We start from the raw sequence: 23,099 nt of genomic DNA on the forward strand, positions 1-23,099 counted from the left end.
GGCTTGAGAATGTCATGGTTGTCCTATACTGGTGTTCCCGAGGGTTTTGCTTGGATTGGAGATCGTGTCTCTGACTGTGTCGAGCATTTCTGGGTCTCGCTCTTTGACTATTGGGAGGAGATTTCTGAAGAATTAGCTGTCTCGGTGTTTTTCATACGTGGGTCCACCCTCACTTTGAGTTTGTTTTTGATATGTTTGTGGGGAAATTCTGGAGTTGGTTTCACAGGTTATCCGAGCTAATCTGGTAATTCTGAAAGGAGTAAGTACATCATTCTGTCTAGGCAGTTTTTTTAAACTATGCTTTTAGATGTGGTCTTTACTTCTATGCCTGACCTCTAAGAGGGCAAAGCTGCTTGCTTCTTTATTATTAACCTTCGGCTCTGTGGTCCAGTAGGAGCAGAGACAGAAGGATTGTGTTTAATTTCTGCAGCTGAGTGGATGTCATACAGGAGATAGACCCTCTATATCTTCCTGGGTTTGAGGATATCACAGCCTGACCAGACACTTATGATGAGAAACTAAGTCAATCTCTCTCCCTTTCCTCTCTCTATCCCTGTCCCGTGTGTGTGTGTCTGTCGGTCTTATGAAATATAGACACACGTCACCATGCTCTGCTCTGCTAACTTTGAGTAGAAAAGCAGCCGTGAAGTTATCACCTGACTTCTCAGGCCTGCTATCTGGCTGTAGCAATCTCGGGCACTATGGAACATTATGGAATCCTGAGTTCTGGGTGAATGGCAGAGACAGCAGCAGTGAGAGAGGAGAATGGTGGACATTATTGCATCATGTGCCTGACCCATTTACCTGACCTGGGATGTAAGATTCACGACGTTCAAATGTAGTTTTCTCCAGTTTATATCTTAAATTGTGTATATTTACTCTTATTGATTCATCCATAGTTCTCCTTTGAAACTCGTTAGAAATTGAGTTTAGCCGGGCAGTGGTGGCACACTCCTTTAATCCCAGTTCTCGGGAGACAGAGGCAGGCAGATTTCTCTGAGTTTGAGGCCAGCCTGGTCTACAAGAAGCTCCAGGACAGGCTCCAAAGCTAGAGAGAAACCCTGTCTTGAAAAACCAAACAAAAATTTAGTTTAGTTTTTAAAAAATATTTCTTCATTTTTGTTTGAGGTTGTAGTATAGTTATATCATTGCTCCTTCCCTTTCCTCCTTTTGATCCCTCCCTTCTACCCTTGCTCTTCCTCAAATTCATGGCCTCTATAACCTTAGCCTATCATCCAATAAAATGATTACTCCAAAGGACACACTTATTCACACTAACATCGTTATAACACAGACTAGTACACAATTTCTATGAGGAATGACTTTTGGCGATACAAGCAAATCATTCAGCTGAAACATCAAATGCTTGTTAGTTAATAGCATTGTGAATTTACTTTGTTTCTCGTCCCTCTTTACTGAATGCCCACGTCTGTCTTTCAGGCTGTGACTGAGAAGAATTTTGAAACCAAGGATTTTCGAGCCTCTCTAGAAAATGGCGTTCTGCTGTGTGAGTAAGTATTTAAGGCTCGCTCTCCCCAGTCACAGGGTTGTGTCCTTGGTCCCAAGTGAGATTTGATCTCTGTAAGCTGACACCTCCCCAGTCTGAGACAGTAGAGAAGGGATTATCAGTCTTGGTATCTAAAGATAGTGTTGGTAAAATATATATTATTTTTAATTAGTAAATAAGCAAGAGCCTGTCATTGCTTTATGGGCAGATAGTTGAAGAGGGACTTGATTATATCTGACTATAGCTCACATTCTATATAATTGCCTCATTTTCAAGTTAATATACAGGATCCCTTTCATCAGGAAGATACGAGGATCACTGTGGCAAGTGTCTCTTTAGGGTTAAGTGGAGTCATTACATTGCCGAAATCGATTTGAGTCATTGGCTGTTTACTTAGCTAATAGATGCCATTGTGAGCTGCATTCCAGGCTGTGGTTACCAGAAGTTACTAGGCTGGTGCCCTGACTGATGGTGTGCGGTCCACAGTGTTTGCCTTGTGCAGTGTTTGAGTCTCCAGTTAACCAGACATGTGACCTTTGTGGATAAGAGACGGGCCTGTGAGGGAAAGGATAAAATTCTAGAGAAAAGTATGAGTTGCAGAAGTAGGCAAATAAATTATAAGAATGTACTTGAGTTCCCACCCACATATTTTGAAAGCACTTGGTAATTCCAATCTAGCCTCTTATCATGTAGATGTTTCTGGAATCTGTCCACATGTACACTCTGGGAGTGAGCTACTAGAACCTGCATGTTTTCTTTCTTTTTGGTGACGGGAGCCCAGTGTGTACCATCATGCTGGCTCACAAGGTGCCCCTAGATACCTTTGATTCACTCTTTGAAGGATGCTATTTGCAATAAAGATTCCAAGAGAAAGGGTTAGATTCCTTTTCCCATTACTTTTGGATGTTCACAGAGGTGACTTAGCTTTTATACACATTTACCAGTGATTTAATGTTTGCAATGCAGAGATCAGGGCATTTAATCTGCCTGATTCGTGGAACTGCTGTACTCAATACCAGTTTAGGTTTCCATAAACTGTGGAACTTGGTGTCCACATGCGTTGCTAGGAGGATGGCCATGGAAACCATCCTTGCTGGCAGCTGTCCAAAAGCCTTTGTTTGAGAATATCATTAATTCATTCCATATAAAGTTCCGTCGAGTCTCTTTGACTGGTTACCGATCTCTGTTAAACCAGTTGTGATTCACAGAAATGTCGATTTATGTAGTTTTACCTAATGTATACTTGGAACAGCACCCTCAGGGCCACGGATGAAGTTGCAGATTTTTCTGTTCCTCCTCACTCAGCTGTGTCCTCACAATCCTTACTGAGAAATATTTAAACTCAATTAGGCTGCATGGTCTGCCCAGTGGGCGACAGAGGAGGAATGATCTTGATTTGAAAACTGTATCATTTAAGGGTTTTCTCGTGTGTTCAGAAGATAGAGATTTCTTATGTGTTCAGAAGTTGGAGAGAAAATGCCTTTATTGAGAACCATGTGACCCTTATCGCTGAGTCTGGCTATGGAAGTGTTTGCAGAAAAGGAGCTATCTATGATACTAAGCTCCACAATCTTGAGGAATTAGATTGCACTTTACAGAAATGTGTCTATAAAAATGTGCCGTTATATTTAGTTTACGAGCGTATGGAGACTAAGTAGATATTCTATTTAAAGAGGTCCCTTGTGTTTTACATATTTCTAATGATTAGCAATTGCTCAGAACGTGTGGCTAGAGTAACCACATCTCATGGTGGCGCCTCTTCCTTTATTGTTAATTGTTTGAGAGTTTCATGCATTCATCTATGTTTGGGTAAAGTCTTCCCCCCATTTCCCTCATCTCCAACTCATCTTCTCCCGCCCCCACTATTCCTCACAATTTCATGGTTTTTCGTTTGTTATTTTGGTCTTTTGTTTTGTTTTTGCTTTGGTTGGTTATCGTTGTTGTTGAATCCAGTTTGTCCATTTAGCGCTGCCAGTATGTGCTGTGTATAGGCTTAGTGGGGCATGGGTAACCTCTCAGCTGCTGCATCCCTGCAGAAAACTGACTCCCCTTTCCTAGTAGCACCAATTGCCAATAGTTCCTCGGTAGGGGTGGGACTTCACCGCCACCTTCCCACTCCCCACTGGGATTGTGCCTGGCTTCATCTTGCACAGGTCTTGTGCAGGCTGTCCCAACAGTTGTGAGTTCATACAAGCATCTTCTCTGTGGCATTTCCACTTTGGTTCTCCCCATCTTTTTGCCCCTCTTCTTTGATGTTCCCAGAGCGCTGGGAGGAGGTGGGAAGATACAGATGTCCATCTAGTGTCAAGTCTATGCAGTCTCTCATTCTCTGAGCTTTGACTGATTTCAGATCTTTGTTCATTGTGACACCTGTTCTGGATTTAACTGCAGCTTCTGCACAGTTCTGGTCTGAGTGGTTTGAAGTGATTCCTGAAAACTATACCTAGGCTAAGTGATGGGCATATCATTACAAGTAAGACTATCCAGAGTTGACTGAAAACACTGTTTTGACCCAAAAAAGAACAAATTAGAGTAGAAAATTTCGGAATTGTTCCAAACTAATACAAATTAAAATAAATGTAATTTCTTCTCTAATAGTGATAATGAATACTTAGCCACATTCATACATGTTATAGAGTATGCTTGTTAATAAAGCATATGTCTATACAAATCTATCTATATGTCTATATAAATAAAATTGCTATTTCAGCAATCTCATTAATTTTTACCATCAGTGAGATTCTCGCTGTCTTATCTCGTAGTTTCGGCAGCTTCTATCCTTCAAGACTGCTGCTCTTTTCTTTAAACTGGCATTCTGCACTATCCACATCTGGAGTCAGAGGACCTTCTTACAATAGCTCAGCTGATAGCAGAGTGGCATGTCAGACTCCACACTGGAAGCCACCTCTGCACTGGAGTCTCAGACAAGGCACACATCCGACCGAGTAGCAAGTACTTCTTGTGCATTTGTCAGGCTGATGGACGATTGGGGTGAGCCTGTTTGTGGTAATAATCTTTGTTCTAGCAAGTTTGATTTGGTATCTAGTGAGCTGAAAGCTGAAGATTACTGCTCTGTGCGTGTGTGCATATGTGTGTGTGTATTACGTACATTTCTCTGTACGCATGTGTGTGTTGTGTACATCTGTGTTTGTGCTTGGAGAAGCCTTCAACACTGGGTGCCCTCTATGGTCACTCTCTAGCTTGCTTGTTTGCAATGGGAAGTTTCACAGCATCTGGAGTTGATCAGCTAGCTGTCGCTGTTTTGCACAGTGAGATCCATGGCTCCCCTTACCTCTGCCTTCCATATGCTCTGATTGTGAGACTCTCATGCCTGGCTTTTACGTGGGTGCAGAGGATCTGATCTCAGGTACTTATGCTTGCATGTAGGCAGATGTTTATCAATGGAACTGCTGCCTGCTCTGTTTTTACACTATTTTAGATACACATTCTCTTGACTTTATTAGCAGCGAGATAGGCACTACCCCCTCCCTTTAAAAAATTTTTCCTCTAAATTAATGAAAATACTGACCAGAGTTCTTAGGTTATTTTAGCTCTTTGAGTTTTATCAGTGATATCCATAATCTGTCTCATTTCTTTAGTGTTGGCTAGTATTCATACAGGCTGTTACCCTCCATTCTTAAAAAACATAAAATAGTTGTTTCTACATGAATATCCATAGCCCTGCTTTGCTCTGGCACAATTGTTTCTGTGCTCTGAACACATCATTTGGCTACTGATATCAGTCAGCAATCTCCTCATCTTGCGGTTGAAGTCTTGGAAGTCTTCCGACAAAAACATTCTTTATTCCTCTGTGAAGGTTTACTTGGAGATAGTCTCGCTGGGTGTGTCACTGGATAGTCAGTCTGTAGCTCCCCTCTTTGGAGCCATCCCAAGTTTCTGCTCTGTCCCCACTGGCCATGCCTTGGTGAACACATGACTCGCTTCACCGAGAAGCTTCTCACCGTGTCATGGGGTCATTTCCCCACCCCTTCTTTGCTTGCTGCTCGGAAAGTGTGGTGCTCTGAGAGGTCCTGCTTGCAGTTATAGTTCCTCTGTGATTATCTTAGTGCCTAAAGCATCCAGTCTTGAGAGATTCATTCAATAGAATAAGAAACCAGTCATATCAATACTATTCTTCCCAGTGGGAGGGTCAATTAATTTTTAATATAGTAGACAACATAGGGGATGATGTCACTTGTCATGGATGTATATAGAACACCATTATATAGAGTCAAGGACTTGTGCATAAAGGCCAGGAACTGGGAATCCCTGAGATATCTGTCCAATGTGACAGAGGAGGGCCACAGGCTTTGGTGGGATGGAAAAGGCAGTTTTCCTGCAGCTGTCTCTGGTCTTGAATTTCTGAAGGAGGAGAAATGGCTCACGTATGACTCCAAAAGCCTATGTTACCTACTGGCGCGAATCCATTGTTTACAGCTTTTAGAAATTTAAAAAGTAAAGAACATCAGCTTTAGAGTCTCCAATATTACCGCCCAGCCCAGCCAGCAATATGTAAGTAGTGGTGCAGGGTAAGAGTTCATAAAGATAACTAACTTTTCAACTGCTTTCTCCTTTTGGGTATGTTTTAATCTTGGCATCGATATGTCTTCTTTTTAAACATTGCAGGTCCATTTTATCAATGATCTGACATCTGTGTATGTGAAATGTCATTAAGAAGAGTGTGTCAGGCTGAAGATCTACTTGGCACGTGCTACAGCTTACATTTTCCATAGCAACCATTCCCTATAGACTCCTTCCAAGCGGTTGCATTTTTCTCTTTTAATATTTTGGCCTCAGCTTTGAGGGCAGAAATCACAGTACTGTTATTTTGAGTGTAAGTCTGGTAGTGTTTTCTTACTCTAATCTCTAAGAATAGAACATGCAACATTTTAGTCTCGGGGCCTCTGACACATAAATGACAAGGACTGTATATTAAAGAAGCAAGGGAGTAATGTATGTGTTAAATGTTTCTGTCTACTCACTTGATATTAAAGTCCGTCAGCAAGAAGCTGTGGAAGTAAGTTTAATATAATGGGCAGTCTCAAGTGTCAACTGCATGGACTTAAATTGTAGAAGTGTAAAAATTCTGAGGTGAGTGTGAAAATTAGGTGCGATCTCATGGATGCAGTTGCGAGATTTAAAACTCAATGCTGGGATGGGCAGCTTTCTATAGAGGCTGACCCAGGTCCATTCATTTACGGCTTAGACTTTTCATTGTTCTGACAAGTCCCTGAGAAAAACAGCTGAAAGGCAACAGTTGCCTCTCCCGACTCACTGCTTCAGGGAATCCCATCCATGCTTGACTTGCTGGCCTGTGGTCAGCGACAGTGTCGTAGCCCTAAGAGGGAAGAGCTGCTCAGTTCGTGGTGGTGGCCAGAGCACTACGGAGTAGAAGGAGCGGGGACAAGACACATAGGTCAGATCTTCTTGCAATTAGACACGTCTTCTACTCTTTCTCATTTCTTGATAAATCAGATTATGAATTCATAGAGGGGTTAATCCATTGATCAGATCAAAGCCCTCAGAACTGTAATTGCTACTCTGTATAGCTCATAAGCAGGTCACCAAGTCCAAAGCATGTATCTGTAAGGAAATTATTTCCCATTCAAATCATAACTTACAAAATCTAACCAGACTTTTCCAATATTTGTAACTTTTCAACATGCACATGGAATATTATAAACAGGCACAAATAGGAAGAATTCTATTAATAAAATTTATTGAAATTGCCGGTCCTAATATTAGAACACATGACAGAAGTGACAAAGGACAACACTCAGCTCTTTAAAAATTGCTAGCTTTAAAAAATATGCATAGCAAATGAATAAAATAAAAGTTCTGCAATATATTCTCCTGTTTAAGACTTCATGTTAAAAGAACTGAAAGAAAATGGGGCCGGGGGATGAACCAGTCGGCTTTTGGTGTTTGGATAAACAGTTGGCTATGTGTCACTCAAAAGGCTTACTATACTTTAGGACACACCCTGTAGAAAACTGGTAAAAAAGAGTACTGAAAAGAAGCATTTGGAATCTTTTGAAGTACTTTAAAATTCTAAGCTTTGTAAGGAAAGAAAAATACAAACAAAAAGGATGTCAAAGATAATCTGCAGTTTTAACGCAGGGATAAACCACACAGCTTAAAATTTTCAGTAAACAGAGGAGCCAGGAATCTAACCAAATTCTTAGCAAATGAGAAAACATTATTGGTAAACAATAAAACCTCTACCTTTGCTAGTAAGAACTAATTAGACCGACATATGACCCTTTGTTGTTGGTTGTTGTCATTGTTGAAAGAAATAAGTAACTTGCAATCTTTTTAAACTGCCGGGTCTTTCAGGCACAGCTCAGTGGAGAAGCATGTCTTAAACCTGAGTGCACAGTGCCCTGGATCCAAGCGCTAGCTCCCATAAGAGCAAGAGGATGTCTGAATTGTGGCACCAAGTGCTATGATCTGAAAATGAACACTCAAATACATATAAACTGATATAAATCTCAGAAAAACAATCCAGTGGCTATGTGCTATTTTATGAATATGACGCATCTATGATAATATTTCCCAGCATTTCTTCTCTTGGGAGTCTGACAATAGGTAGAGGAAGAGAAACATTTTACAGCCTTCTTGTCATGGAAAATATTAAGAACAAATACCTGAAACATTGCTTAAAAATTGCTCTTATTTTTCTTCTCAAATCAGGCCGGTCTTGAACTTGCTATGTAGCTGAGAATGACTTTTAACTTCTGTTTCTCTTGCCTTCACTTCTGGGGTGCTGGGATTACAGGCTTGCACCACCATGCCTAGAGAATACAGTGCTTAGCACAGAGCCCAGGGTGTCATGCATACTAGGCAAGAGCGTTATCAGCGAGCCACCGCCCCACTCTGATTAATATCTTTAATCTTCTAAAAGCTTGAGGCACTGTGGAAGATTACAAAACAGCTGACATGCAGAGGCAGAAAGTGTCTGTGGTGTTGAAAGTGTGAGGGAACCAAGAGGTAGGTTCAGGGACGCTGGCGAGAATGCGAACTGATTCGTGCTGCCGAATTCCTTTCCTGGTGTTTATTAGAGATTAACACGAATGCTTTCAGTTTTGGAAATAGAAGGAAGGTGAAAGGAGGCTAGAGAAATATGCATGCTGCCATTTTTGTGGTGCCAAAAATTGGGGAGCACCTAATCACATGTATAAAGGAACGGTATCATAGTATCATATAGGGTAGTTCCATTGCCTTACAAATCCCATGCTCTGCCCCATCAGCCTTCTCTTCCATAGATTCTTTTCATAGTTTTATCTTTTCCTGAATGTTATATAATGCATTATATGTCTATGATGTAATAGTAATACAATATTCCTATAATGTATTATATAACATAATAATGCATATTATTATTATGTAGGATATAATAAAACATGGCTGATTTCAGTTAATAATATTAGCTTAAATTGGCTTCATATCTTCTGTGACTTGGTAGCTCATTTAATTTCTGGACCAAATGATATCTCAGTTTTATAGGTGAGCCAGTTTATTTATCCCAATTTACCTAATGTGAGAGGACATCATGATGTTAGGGTTGTAATTGTGAATAAGACTTCCATAAACGTCCATGGGCAAGTGCCTGTGTGGCCAGACATTTTTCACCTTATTTGGTGAACACTGAGGACTATTACTGCTGGCTAATATGGTAAGGTTATGTTTAATTCCATAAGGACCTAGCACACTGTTTTCCAAAGTGTCGCAGGGCTTCCCGCTCCTACCAGTGATGAATGCACATTCCTGTTGCTCCATGTTCTTGCCAACATTTGGTGTTGTCGGAGTTATAGATTTTGGCCTTTCTTAGAGGTTGTAGGCAGGTGGCATTAGCAATTTGTTCCAGTTTGCGTTTCCCTATTGACATTGTCGTGTGGAGTTTTATCTCATAGCATATTATCTGTGTAGCTTATTTGGTGGGGCAGCTCTTAAAGTCTTTGTTTCCTTTTTAAAGCAGTGTTTTGCTTTGTTTTTAAGCTTGACAAGTTTTGAAAATTCTTTATTTTGAGTAATCATCAATCAGGTATGCCTTGTGAATATATATATATACATATATATATTTATTTATATATTCTCTCATTCTATACTTTGTCTTTTCACTCTCTTGGCAGCATCTTTTGGGTAACCAACATTTTTAATTTTAATGAAATCTAACACATCAATTGCCTCTTACACGGCTTGTGCCTTTGATATATCATATCTAATATATCATACTGGATCCAAGGTTGCCTGGATTTTCTTTTCTCTTGTCTTGTAGGAGTAAAAGGTTTGTGATCCTTGAGTTTTCTCTGTAATGTCTCTGTCTAAATACGTGCTGTCCATCCTGATTGGATAGAGGAAATTTCCTGCTGTTCGGTCCATTAGTCTGGAGTTACTGGAATTGCTCAGATTGAGAAGAATCTGTGGTCAGCCCAGCCCACCCCACCAGGTCTTGCTTCATGCACTTTAAAAACTTTGAAATTAAAGTGTGACACCACTTTTCCCTGTTCCTTCCCTCCTCCACCCACTCCTAGGCACATTTGCTCTCCCTCAAATTCATGTCCTCTTTTTCTTTAATTGTTGTTATTTATATTCTTAACTATTCCTAAATAGATAAATATAACCTACCAGAGGAACAGGAAGTCCGCTGTGAGATCACATCTCCTAGAAATGTCAGGAAAGCTACACCCATGAAATCTCAACAACATGCTGCCTAAACAAGACGTAAACAAGGACGACACTAAAGGACAGACTAACATACGAAGGGAAATCTCGGGGCCTCAAGCATTGACAAGGGATGGCAATTAAGGAATGTCGAGAGCATGAGGGATAATGTTCCCAGGGAGAAGCCCCCTGACCCCCATTGGTTAGCACAAGATGGTGACCCCTGAAAACATATACACACAAGTCACATTGTATAACCGTTTCCTGCACTCTGGCATGTTTTCAAGTGTACTGATGAGCCTCAGTAAAGAGCCATTGTAGGAAAAATGACAACAGTCACACTGGTGTGGACTCCCTGTTCTGCCGCATGGGTGTCCGTCTCAGCGTCTGCTGTCGAGTTTTTATTTATGTTAGAGTTGAGTTTTTATCACTTATGCTTGAAAACACGAATACAGTAATGAATTTTTATACCGAAAGTTTTTACTCTTCAATTTGAAATGACTAATACTGGTGATCTTACCCATGAAAATGTGTTCACCGTCTATTTAATGCGCTCTCTATTTTAAAATATGAATGCAGACAGAAACCGTTGACCTACAAACTTGACATCTGAAGATAACCAATCTGGACTGGATCTGGCAGTTCGCTCTCTGGATCAACACAATTAGGAGAAAAACGATAAAATTTCATTCCTCTGGAACAGAAAATATAGACAAGTGGTATTGGTTAAAAAATTATGACATTTTATTGACAGTAAAGTATTTTTTTTTCTAAATTTACTGCCTTAAAGAAGTTAGAAATTTTGAAAATTTTACACAACCCCCCCCCCCCCAAAAAAAAAAAATTCAAGGTGGATTTCAGGGCTTTGCTCCAAGAAGTTAAACTTCTCTTCTTGTTCTGTGCCTGAGCCTTGCCCAGGGCTTTCTTTTGTAAGCATGCAGTGTCCAACGAGCAGAGCTCCTACTTATAATAAAAGTAAACAAATAAATAAATACCCTGTAGTTAATAATCAATGAAAAGATATTTGTAGCTTTGGTTTGCAGGGAAGGTGTGTCTTTCCTTCTGTGCCTTTTTCACAAACTGCGGAATGGAGACATTGTTCAGTGGATGGCTGCTCATCTTGTATGCTTCTGAGCTCAGTCTTTACACTGCACAATCCAGGTGGGCTGCCGAGTCAGGGGATCGGAAGTGCAAGGTCACCCCTGGGTGCGCGTAAGCAAGCTTGAGGCCAGTTACAGGGAACACTGTCTCAAGATAAACCTAACAATTAAACAATTAAACTTAATTATAAAACTTGGATAGTGTGAAGGTACACATTTACAAAATGCCTTAGCAGGTAACAGAAATGTGCCCGAACAGATGACTAATAAGATCACCCCTAGGTCACCAAGCTCTTTGAGTGCATCCGCATAGTCTCCTGTGTATGCTTTCCCATGGGTTTTTGAAAACCTTCGGAGACAGGAGGTAAATAGGTATTGCTGAATTTTGAACGTTTTGCTGGAGAGTTCTCAAAGGGGAGAAGTGAAGTTTGCTGTTTAGAGCTATTATTGTTTTTTTTTTTTTAATTTTGCAGGCTAGCCCACAGTAGAATGTCAGACTCAGGCTCTCCTTAGACATGTTCATGCCTGAGCCATGTTGAGCTTTATAGATGGCTTTCTCTGAGGGTTGCACCTGAGTTGCGAAGTCAGACTATCTCTACTGATAGGAAAAGGTCTATGAACGGAGCCAATGCTCTAAGCACACAGGTCCACTCAGCTCTTTTGTAGAGGATAGACAACATCATTGCTGGAAAGGGAAGAAGAAGGGAGAGTAGACACCTTGAATAGAGCATTTGTCCATTTGGACTACAATAACAACTACCAGTAAACAGGCAGCTTGTATATAGGAGGATGTTAGTTCTCACCGTTCTGACCCTAGGAAGTTCACGACGAAGATGGGTGCAGGTTGGGTGTCTGGTAAGGGCCATTGTTCATAGTACCCACCTTCTTATTGTAATCTTCTCACCACGACTTCCCATAGGGGAAGGGCAAGGCCTGTTGACTGAGGGCACTAATCCCATTCAGGAGGGGCAGAGTCACCAGACTGTCACCTCTCAAAGGGCCCTGCCCTTTCATACCATAACTTGGGAGGTCAACATTCGAACATGCTAGTTAGGAGGTTCACAAGCATTCAGAAGAAGCTGAGGAAAAGGTTATTGAGGTCACTGTGAGAGTACCCTGAGTTATTTTGTGTTCTAGTTTTAATCTTACCAAGAGAACAAACCTCTGCTGGGCTAAGTAAGCAATAACCAGGTTTGTTCCCTCATGCAAGAGAAGGCTTGAGAGGGATAAAGAGATAATTCTACTCCAGGCTGGAGGGATGGAACACGGGGTCGCAGGCCAAGAACAGAGGGCATGGGAGCATCTGGAAGTTTATCCTGTAATCTGACTCTTGCTTCAGAGCCAGTGACCTGAAGTCAGTGTCCCTTTAGAGAGTCTACAAGTGAAATTCAAGAACACTTAACTATGCAAAGCATGTCTATTTGTAAAAGTGAGTGTTTCCATACAGGGTACTTAAATTTCCTTTAACTCGAGACCCTGCCTGAGGTCCATGAAGTGTACTTAAATTTTATCTAACTACTTTTAGATCTCACATAACGTTTTCTTATCCTTGTAAAAAATATTCTAAAAGTGCTTCCTTAAGAATCATAAGTTCATAACTCATCAAATGATTTGCATGCTCAGTGATTGTCAGAACGGTGTGTGCATTTCCTCCATAGCCTGGTGCTTAGAACGCTGGGTGTTATGATGGATGAAGTCAAACTGTATTTCCCTCTAGTGACTTGGATCTCCTGAAGGCTGAGTGTGCTCTCTCCAGAGAGCTGTTTTTTTTTCCTTGTGGTGGTTTCCTTGTTTGCACATGTGTAAGAAGGTTGAGGTGTGAAAAGGAAGACTAATTCATTGTGTAGATGTTGCTTCTAAGTAATGTCTGTGGCCATATTTGCCAAGATGGGAGGAGTCTGTTCACCCACCAGAAGGTATCTGTCTGTCTGTGCTGCTTCCTTACTCTGCCCCTTGTTTTACAGACAGCAATCTGTTTTATTATTCATTCTGGAAACTGCCTAGAAAATGCTCTTGAAATTATGATACTATATTACAAAAGTCATACGTCATGTCACTGGGTAAACAGAGTGACCTTGTCAGAGTCACAGTGACTCAGTGGGTGGGTCAGGAGTTTATGACCCTACCCTCTGTCAGGACAACTGTGCTCAGGTGTCCTGAGAGGTTATATGTTACTCCTGCTTATATATAAAAATTAGCTTCTAAGTTATAGCAGTGAAAGAATGTATTCTCTGAAGAATATTACTCTAAAAATACCACTGCCAAGATAGTGGTGAATACCTATAAATGACTTCTTGATTGGCTAGGTCAGAATTATGTTGTTCTTAAGCAATACCTCACTTACGAGTTCTTCTATGCATTCCTGGGGAGCCAGCTGTAATAGCTACGTAGAAATGCCACAACTATAGAAGCGTTCAGTCAGGAGGGAAAAACTAGAGGGATTAATTTACAGCTGCCATTTGTTAGTAATCTGCCTAATCATTTTCTCCATCCCCTGTTGGCGACTGAGGAAAAAACGATGTGGAGGGAGAAGGGAAAAGGCTTTTTTAAATGACTTGCGACGTACACTTCAGAAATGAGGACTCCTGGAGACACAGTTGAGGGGATAACATAAATCTGGGGGCCTGGGACTGGAGTGCAGCTTGGTGGTAACATACTGGCTTAGCCCACATGAGGCCCCGAATTCCATTCTCAGCCAGGCATCCTCAAAGCCAAGGAGATGGCTGTTATTATGTGTGGTTAAGTTGTCTAAAGACCTTTGTGTGAATAAACTGCAAAAACAGAAAAGCAACTTTTGTTTGCCAGGCTAAATCTTCCTAAGCCAATGTTTTGTAATTTTGAATGTTGCCGAACAACATTCTGAAGGCTATTAGATGGAGATGCTTTTGTCTCCTTTTCCTATTCCGAGCAAATGCAAATGTATATAGAGATCTCTGGAATGAGGAAGGAGTGACATTCCACAGGACGCTCTCCCACACCCACAACCAGTGCCCGTTGCAGAGGAGAGACCAGCGAGCTAGATGATTTATTTCCTCCTCTTGTTGTGCTTTCCTGTCAGACCTCCTTACAGAATAAAGAATTGCTTATTTGGGTGATGAATTGTTAAACAACACCAAAATAAATCCACAATTTCAAGACACTGCTTTGTGACAGTGATTAATGATTAATTACCCACGCTCACATTAATGGGAATACACTGTGTATTAAGTTACTATGTGGTCGGACTCTATCAGCGAAGAAAATGAATGAATCCACGCCAACCGCAATTTAGCCGCAGAATAGCCCTTTAGTGCGGGTGTCAACGATGAGTTGCTTTCCTTGTGCTTTGGTGTGTAGAGGCGCAGATATCTTTGCCATGTGTGTCATATTAACTGGAAGACACTCAGTATCAGATCCCAGGGTAATTCGGAGGAGTTCTGGTACATTTAATTTTCACCCAGTCATTCTGCTCTGGTAATCAGTCATGGGCGTGAACGTGTTACCAGTAAGAAATAGTCAATTATTTGGATGAGTTCCTTTGCACCCTTTACACGTGAAACAATGTGGGTAGAAACAAGGAACCAGATGAGAAAACAAAAAACATCCCATTGAGAATTATTATAGGGAAATGTGTTTCTAGGGCCAAGTGAAGGGAATTCTGATGGTACTCTTACCATCATCTGCGTGATGAAATGGAACCAGATTGAGCCTTTCTTTATTGCTTGTGAAACTATTTTTAAAGACACGGGCTTTTGGATATAGAGGTCTGATTCCGGGTTCAGAGTTCTTTGTTTTGAGTTTAAAAACTGAATTTAGTTGTTTTTTGTCTTCTGATGGGCCGCTGGCTCGGAACAGCCACGTAGTTCTGGGATTGGAATTATCTACTCAAAATCTTTGAGATGATTTCAATGAGCACTAAACTCACCTTGGCGTTTTTGTAACTGCATGTGTTATTTGTTTATTTACTTTCAGTTTGATTAATAAGCTCAGACCTGGCATCATTAAGAAGATCAATAGACTGTCTACACCAATTGCAGGTTTGGTAAGTAATACATTACCTTCAAAACTAGGTTTCTTCAGCTTCATTTTATTTTTAACCAACAAATAGCGATTGTGCATATCTTTGTGTGCCGTGTTATGTCCCTCTGATATAGTATAATGTGCTATATATTTCAAAATGCTTAGAAGAGAGGACTTTGAATGTTCTCACTTTAAAACTGTTTTTGTCTTTGAAATTTAAGAAAGTGGTCACAGTAGGTCCCTTCATCTGTAATTACTGTCACTTTAAAAAGAGTGGCAACCTTCTTTTGTCTTTCAGCCCTTTCTTTCTGGCCAGAGGCTCTCGTTTTAATTTGTTTTTGTTTGGATTATGATGCTTCAAGGTCTGGCTGTCCCTTTTCTGGCCTTCTTTCTTCCACAAGTTGCATGCGAGTTGCTCCGTTCTTCCTACAGCTCTACCGTGAGTGCGTGTGCCATTTTCTGGTCAGCCACAGCAGCTCCTCAGAGTGTCAGGCTTTCCCTGGTTGGTGTGTTTCTGCGGCTGCAGGCTTGTGTATTATGCTCACTTAGGTCATAAGAATATCTGCAGAATAATCAAGGCCCGCTCGCCTTCCTGTTGATGGATGTGCCTCTGCCTTCTTCTGTGTCAGGGTCACATCGTTTCTACAGAAGCACCAGTGATTCCCAGATGCCCCCCCCCCCACCTTCATTATGACTCTCCTTTTAGTGGTGCTGGAAGTAGAAGCAAGGCCCATAAGTCTTCTAGCCAAACACCATATCACAGCTTTATTCCCAGCCCTCCTGTCTTCAAATGGAAGATTTCTTCTAAGTATTAAGAAATACTACACACTCTCGCCATGTGGTTATTTAGATTTTCAAGACACCGTGAACACCAATGATAACATGAATCGATGCCTTTGGAGAAAATGTATAATGAAACAAAATTGATGAAGAACTTTCCAGATTTAATAAGCCTTACCTGTCAATACTGGTGGGATGGAGAGATGGTCCAGCAGTTAAGGGCACAGGGTAAGGGTTAAAGGTTCTCAGTTCAGCTCCCAGTGCCCATATCAGGTGGCACACAATCACCTGTAACTCCAGCTCTAAGGGATCTGACACCTTCATCTGAACCCAGAGGGCGCTGATACTCTGGTACGTATGCTCCTGTCACATAATTAGATTACAAGTCATAAAAATTAATCTTTAAATAAAATTACTATACTGGTGACAGAAATCAATTAAAAAGATCTCAGAAAGCACTGCATAATTAATAATTGGAATCTAAAACCTAACTGATAATCTATGGATTATTCAATGCTCTTCTAATAATCTATTTGCAAGACTTCTTTCTGGGCTTCCATGAGTTTACAGCTGTGACAAATGACCAGGGGAGCCACAGACAGCCATGCCCCAGCTTCTGGGTTTGCAGGAGCATCAAAATCTCATCAGAACCTGACAGGACTGAGTTTGGCCAAGGATTTATTATTGGAAAATAACTGTCTGGGAGAGAAGGAATGAAGTGTTGAGGTTTCTTTGGAATTTAGAAGGCATATAAAGTTCTTAGAACCGCTGGTTCCAGTACTGACTGCTTCTAATCAAACTGCACGTATTCTAGACCTGTCATGAATAGGTAGCTGATCTGTAATTTGTACTGGTCTTAAATTTGGATAAGTAAAATGTCTATTACACACACACACACACACACACACACACACACACACACACACACTATTTCCTATTCTTCTAGTTATTCAAAAAATAACATTAAAGGAATGCGTCCCTGAAGTCTTTCCAGGAGGAAACATTCAGTCTTATAAAATAAATAAGCTTTATATGAAAATGACTTATTAAACAACCTGTACAAAAATAAATGTTTGAATTGTATTGAGTTACACTGTCTTTTCCAGTGGGCTGAGTTATTCTTAGATAGTTTAATTTTTTGATTTTGAACTTTCATTTCTTGGATCAGTTACCTGCATTTTAAATGAAATTAGTCTTTGATCTCAAATATGCCCCCGAGAATCTGGGATGCTTGAATTGTGCTGTTTGTTGCTGTTGGCTACTGTTGGCTTTATTCAACTTTACGATTGTATGATTAGATGCAAACGCAAACGTAGTTTATTTTTAAGCCCCAAACCCTCTCCAGGCATTTCTATTTCAAGCATCAGAAATTCTCTCCAGTTTGAATTTTATCTTTAGAAGCTAAAATGAAATGCATTTCCGGTATATTAAATAGAAGGCTTTTCTAAGCACTGTGCAGCGAGCATTTCCATGGGGTATGGGTGTGTAAGAAAGATTTTAGCTGCAGAGTGGGCTAAGCCCAATGGGTTTGAAGTGAGCATCACACCTCGTTTGCCTGCTGATGCTTGTCACAATGGCTCTAACAAAATTTGTGACTCCAGCATCCACCTGGAGAGGGATTGGTATGAGGACTGAGGGATAACGAGGAGTTTGATGTTCAAGTCTTCAATGCATGCATGTTCTTTCTGTTAACAAATAATTGACTGTCTGTTAGGTTGAGGAGTTTTCTAGCACTACACTAGGGTGTTGTAAGAGAAGGACAAAGGACTGTAGACTTTGACTTCAATTTCAGGGAAGCAGAGGCACACAAATCAATTAGCAAGTGGGCAAGAAGGCACCACAAAGTGAATGTGTTAAAGAGGACAACATTGGACTGACATCCCAAAAGGTTGAGTTCTGATAGTTTCCTAAGGAGTAGGAAAAAAAACCTGGGATTTTGGCATCTGTGCAAGAATACTGAATAACTAGGGCAGACTTTTCATAATGCTAACAGTTATGTTCACAGCACCCAACACAGACAATAATGCATACAAGAGATAAAAGAGCTTTTTAAACAAGGGATGACCATGTTTCCATTGTGTTGGAGGAGAGGAGACTTGTTTGTCCCAGTTGCCCAGAACTGAAATAATCACACAGGAAACTCAGGTTGATATAATCCAAAAGTCTTCTTAATCAAATTTTGCATGTTATATATGTGTGTTTGTGTGTGCGCGCGCGCATGCGCTTGAGAGAGAGTCTCTCTGCCTCTGTCCATCCCGGCTCTCGCTCTCACACAGAAACAGAGAGAGAGACAGGAGAGAGACAAGAGACAAGAGAGAGACACACAGAGGGAAATAGGAGAGAGACAGACAGATATAGAGACACACAGAGACAGAGACAGAGAGACACACAGAGGTCATCATCAGGTGTCTTCCTTAGAAGCGCTTCACTTGGACTTCACCAACTTTCCTTAGGATGCCTTTCTCAGTAGTGAAGCCTTCAAGCCAAGTCAGGTGAAGATAGTTTATTTTGATGCTCTATCAGCTGCCTCTTGAGGTAAGCCAGTGTACACCCATAAACATGCCAGCTCAGCTTACTTCTTCATTCCTGTGCCGTTCCCAGCACAATCTTTCTTTGGCATCTCTTATCTGAGATTCAAAAGAGGATTCTGAATGTACCAGGCCCTTTTTCTCTTTCTGCTTACCAGCAAGCCTGAGAAAGAGTTCTTGGAGAAGGTAGCTGTTTGGGTATATGGGATTGCCCATGAGCGTTGGCTTCTTTTGAATCATTCAGAGCCTGGAAGGTTAAAGTGGGTGGGTGCTTAAGTAAGGGGAGATGCACCAAAGACGTTGAATCCTGAAAGAGCTTCTGCATGGAAACGTGATCTGAGTGGTTAGGAAGCTTCATGGGCTTTCCTCCACGGCTCCTTCCTAAAGATTTTTAGCTATGCGAGTTGTGCATTGTGTTTTAAAAACAAAAGCAAAGAATTGAGAAAATCATGGAGTAGGTTCTGAGATATGGTACGTGGCTAGAGAGATTTATATTACATGATTTTCTTGAAACATTGATGTAATTGTTTTCTCTAGAAGGTCAGAGAATGTGTTCTCTTGTATGTTCTAGTGATAGGGTTTCTCTCTGTCTCTGTCTCTGTCTCTGTGTATTCCGTGGTTTGGTGTGTACTTCAGAGGACAATTTGTACTAGTTGGTTCTCTCCTACTATGTAGGTCTCAGGGATCAAACTCAGGTCACCAGGCTTGAGGACAAATGCCATTTCTTACCAAGACATCTCATGGTCCTTACTTGATCATCTGGTTTCATAAACAATTATATTCTTCCTATTTCTTCTCTGCTTGCTATTCATCTCAAAATTGGGTTTGAAAAGCCACCAACTAACCCAACAGTTAGTTTATATCTTCTAAAATGTTATCTAGTGCTAAGTGTGGGTATGTTCAACATACTGAAACACAAAACTAACAATATAGGAATAAAAAAATGTCCAACAACATAATAAAACCCCAAGGAACAGGCAAGATATCCCGGTAGTGAAAAGAGCTATTGAAGCAGAATAATGTTTACCATGGGATACGTTAGCCTTTGTGAAATACAATATGAGGGAAAACAGCAAGGAAGTTAGTAACCTTAAATCCTTCAGCCATCTTGGACACCTGACAGTGTACTTGGATTTAAGTAAAGCAAGGCTTCTTACCCCAGCACTGCCGTTCACACCCTGAGCCCTGTGGATGCAGGGGCAGATAATTCTGTATTGAGTACTCTACCCTAGGTGTTGTTGATTCTATAGAGGCCTAAGCAGCCTCTGGGACTCACTGAAGGACAAAAGTGCTTCCCTTTTCTGTCATTTCTGATCACTAAACGAGTCTTCTGACATTGCCAGTGTCCTCTGTGGGATAAAACCACCCCTGGTTGAGAGCCACTGAGCTGGAGAACCAAGGCAGCCTGCACCAGGCCTTGCTATAGGGATCCCTTGGCTGACTGCCCACAAACTCACCTCACATTTTCATTTCAGTTATGATGTTTCTGTGAAACGTGGTGGTCCAGAAAATGTGCTTAGATTCATTTACTTGGCCATCAGTGGGCTTCCTGGAAAAAGTCTTGGCGTGTTCACATTTGTATGGAAATCAGGACTGGATAGAACTTGCTTGATGTAAAGAATTACTTTTGTTTTTGCCTGGCATGTGGTTCAGACCTCTAACCCCAGCACTCTTGAAGCTGAGACAGGAGGATACTGAATCATTCAGGGCCTGCTTAGGCTCCACAGTGAGTGTGAGGCTACCCTCAGCTATCTAGCCGATAGTATCTCAAGAAAAAAAATAAGGTTCACTCTGAGGGGTAGACTATGTGTGGTGGAACACACAAGCCAAGAAGGCAGATTCCTCATTGGAATGCAGGAAACCCAGGGGATGAGACGAACCTCCCGGCTGGCTTATGCCACTGGCCATGTTAACCTCTTTTACCTTCGTGATGGACACTGCAGAACTGAATCAGGCCTGGGTCATTCTGACTGCTGTGTTCCAGGTGGGTAGTAGTTAGTGTGTGCTTGTGTGGCATTGTCCACTCTCCCTCCGCTGTCCCTGGGTGTCAGCAGGATGATGTGACTGACTGGAGTCTGGTTCTGCATCAGAGTGTTCCTTCCCAGAAGCTGTGGAAACTTGACTTGGGGACCGGCTGTCAGGCTGACGTCACACTGCCTTGCTATTGTGATGTGGACTGTCTCCGTGAACTACCACCCCACCCTTGTTTCCCCCTTTCAAGGAAAGTGAACTTTGTAGGCAATGGTGCTCTTCTTCTGTTTCCACAAGAAAATCCCAAAGTGGTAGACCTCAAGGGCATATTTTTTAGGGGAAAAAAAAGCCCCCGATTTTGTTTTTTCTTTTCTCTTTTCTAGAATGGAATAATTTAAGAAGTATAAATCTAATGAGCCAAAGGAAACTAATGCTCCTGACCACAGCCCACTTGTCCAAACAGCTGCCTTCTTAAGGAACTCATTCTCTGGCTAACCGCTGACCTGCGTGGGCCTCCGAGGAATTATCTCTTTAGTAATAATTAACAGATGCGCTTGCGGGCACGTTCGGGTGTTTAAGAATAGAAAACTCTGGAACTGGAGGCATAACTTTCTGCTTCCCTGGCATATCTAAGGTCCTGAGCTCCCTGTGTTCCTTGACAAACCCAACAAACAGTCAAAACCAAACCAGTCCACCCAACAGAATACTGGAAATGCCTAGACACTTAAGACCTCTATAGCGAGATAAAAGAGCCACGTAGACTGCGTGACTTAGTCTTCTTGCGAGACCCTAACAGTGAGAGCAGGGGCTGTCACTGACTCTTGTTGCTTGTTTTGGGGATCTGTTCCTTCCTGGATTGCCTCATGCAGCCTTAATAGAAGAGGAAGATGCCCGGTCTTACTGCATATACCGTGGCTGGCTGATAACCAGGGGAGGCCCACTTGCCCATATCTGAAGAGAAACTGAGGAGGAGTGGATGGGTGGCGGAGGTGGAGAAAGGAACTAGGGTGAGAGGAGGGAGGGGAAACTTTGGCTGGAATGTAAAAAAAGCAAAACTAAATTAGGGGAAAATTTTAGCTGTGGAGGTTAGAGAGACGTTAACTCTCTTGTGGAGAGTTTTTCCTGATCTTGTAGCTGACTCTGAGGAGATTTTCTACTTCAGATCACTGGGTAGGCTTTCCCTGAGTGAGTTCTCTTTGATTTATGCATCCTTGTTTGTTTGATTGCTCAGCCAATCAGACTAGCTGATTCTGACAGCTGTATTCCCCATCTTCAGAGGGATGGAAGTCAACCTCTATAAACTCGGAAAGGTGTGGCCTCTGCCACAATGGGCCAGCGAGCCCCTCCCTTGGTGAGCTGTCTACTCATGTTTAATTCCCCTTTTATTGTTGGGATGTTCATTTCACCACATTTGATAATTAGTGATGTTCCTGGGCTTCCATGAGTTTTCATGCTCTTTACATTTTATTTCTTGCAAATCACCACCTTGGATCAATTTTATATCTACTACATCAGACCTTGATGTTCCACTGAGTTCAAAGATAAATCTTTCTCTTTCTCTCCCCATTTCCAAATACGGACACTAAGTATTAGAAGGTATTAATAAACTTGATTAAAATAGATTATTATTATTATTATTACTATTTTGGCTTTTTGAGACAGGGCTTCTTTGTATGGTTCTGGCTGTTCTTGAACTCGCTTTGTAGACTAGGCTGACCTCAAACTCGGAGATCTGTCTCTGCCTCCCCAGTGCTGGGATCAAAGGTGTGGGCCACCACTGCCTGGCAAATTATTTCATTATTAAACTACATTGTAGCAATGTCCCACTAAGGGACCACAAACTACATTTACATGTTGTTTAACTTTAACTTAAATGCTAAAATGGCTCTATTTTTAGTCTCATTCAAAAAAGATTGGTATTTATTTTCTTTTGAAACAGTCTCATGATGTAGCCCAGGCTAGCCTCAACTGCCCAGTCCTCTAGCCTTAGCCTCTCATGTACTGAGATTCATTGTTTCTTCATAAACCAAGTGTCACTAACAGAGAAACTCTGAGTACTACATCTTTGATGTAAAGAGTAAACAGTATTGTAGAATTAATATTATTGTATTGCTTAATTATATAAGAAATTACTGAGTCAAAGTTAAGCATCTACTGAAAATAAGATGACATTAAAAATCAAAAATGTTTCCCATGGTTTTATGCTTATTTATTTTGATAATGTATGTTTCCCTGGGATTTCTGTGGTTCGCCATCTATATTTTGAAACAATCCCAATAGTCCCAGGGTTATCTGTGGATTAGACACAGCTATGTTTGTTAGTCATCTTGTTGGCAAGAAGTGTTAGCAAGAAATGTTGGGGTGCCTAAACACTTCCATATTGGTGGCATATGAAGAAGGCAGTGGTGGCTGTGCCATTGACAAAACTCTCAGGAGACTTCAAGCCTTCTTATCGCCTCTCTTCTCTCTTCCTTTCAATAAAAAATGAGTGTCGTCAGGACTGTGAACTTAAAACTTATTATCAACTTCGAGTTGTTTTATTTTTAGGTG

The 23,099-nt window shown here is 41.2% G+C and overlaps 1 protein-coding gene across 2 annotated transcripts in view; it reads left to right on the top strand.

The window, feature by feature from the left end:
• Window positions 1–23,099, top strand: part of Lmo7 (LIM domain 7) — a 192,096-nt gene that overhangs the window by 52,078 nt on the left and 116,919 nt on the right. For both annotated transcript variants that reach the window (XM_041665374.1, XM_041665382.1), the window contains exons 2-3: window positions 1,441–1,511; window positions 15,223–15,292. In XM_041665374.1, the coding sequence (XP_041521308.1) occupies window positions 1,441–1,511; window positions 15,223–15,292 (141 nt within the window). The remainder of the gene's footprint in view (window positions 1–1,440; window positions 1,512–15,222; window positions 15,293–23,099) is intronic.

The sequence above is a fragment of the Microtus oregoni genome, unplaced genomic scaffold (assembly GCF_018167655.1).
Source record: "Microtus oregoni isolate MIOR12 unplaced genomic scaffold, Mior012 000001F_ref0000356, whole genome shotgun sequence".
Taxonomy (NCBI): Eukaryota; Metazoa; Chordata; class Mammalia; order Rodentia; family Cricetidae; genus Microtus; species Microtus oregoni.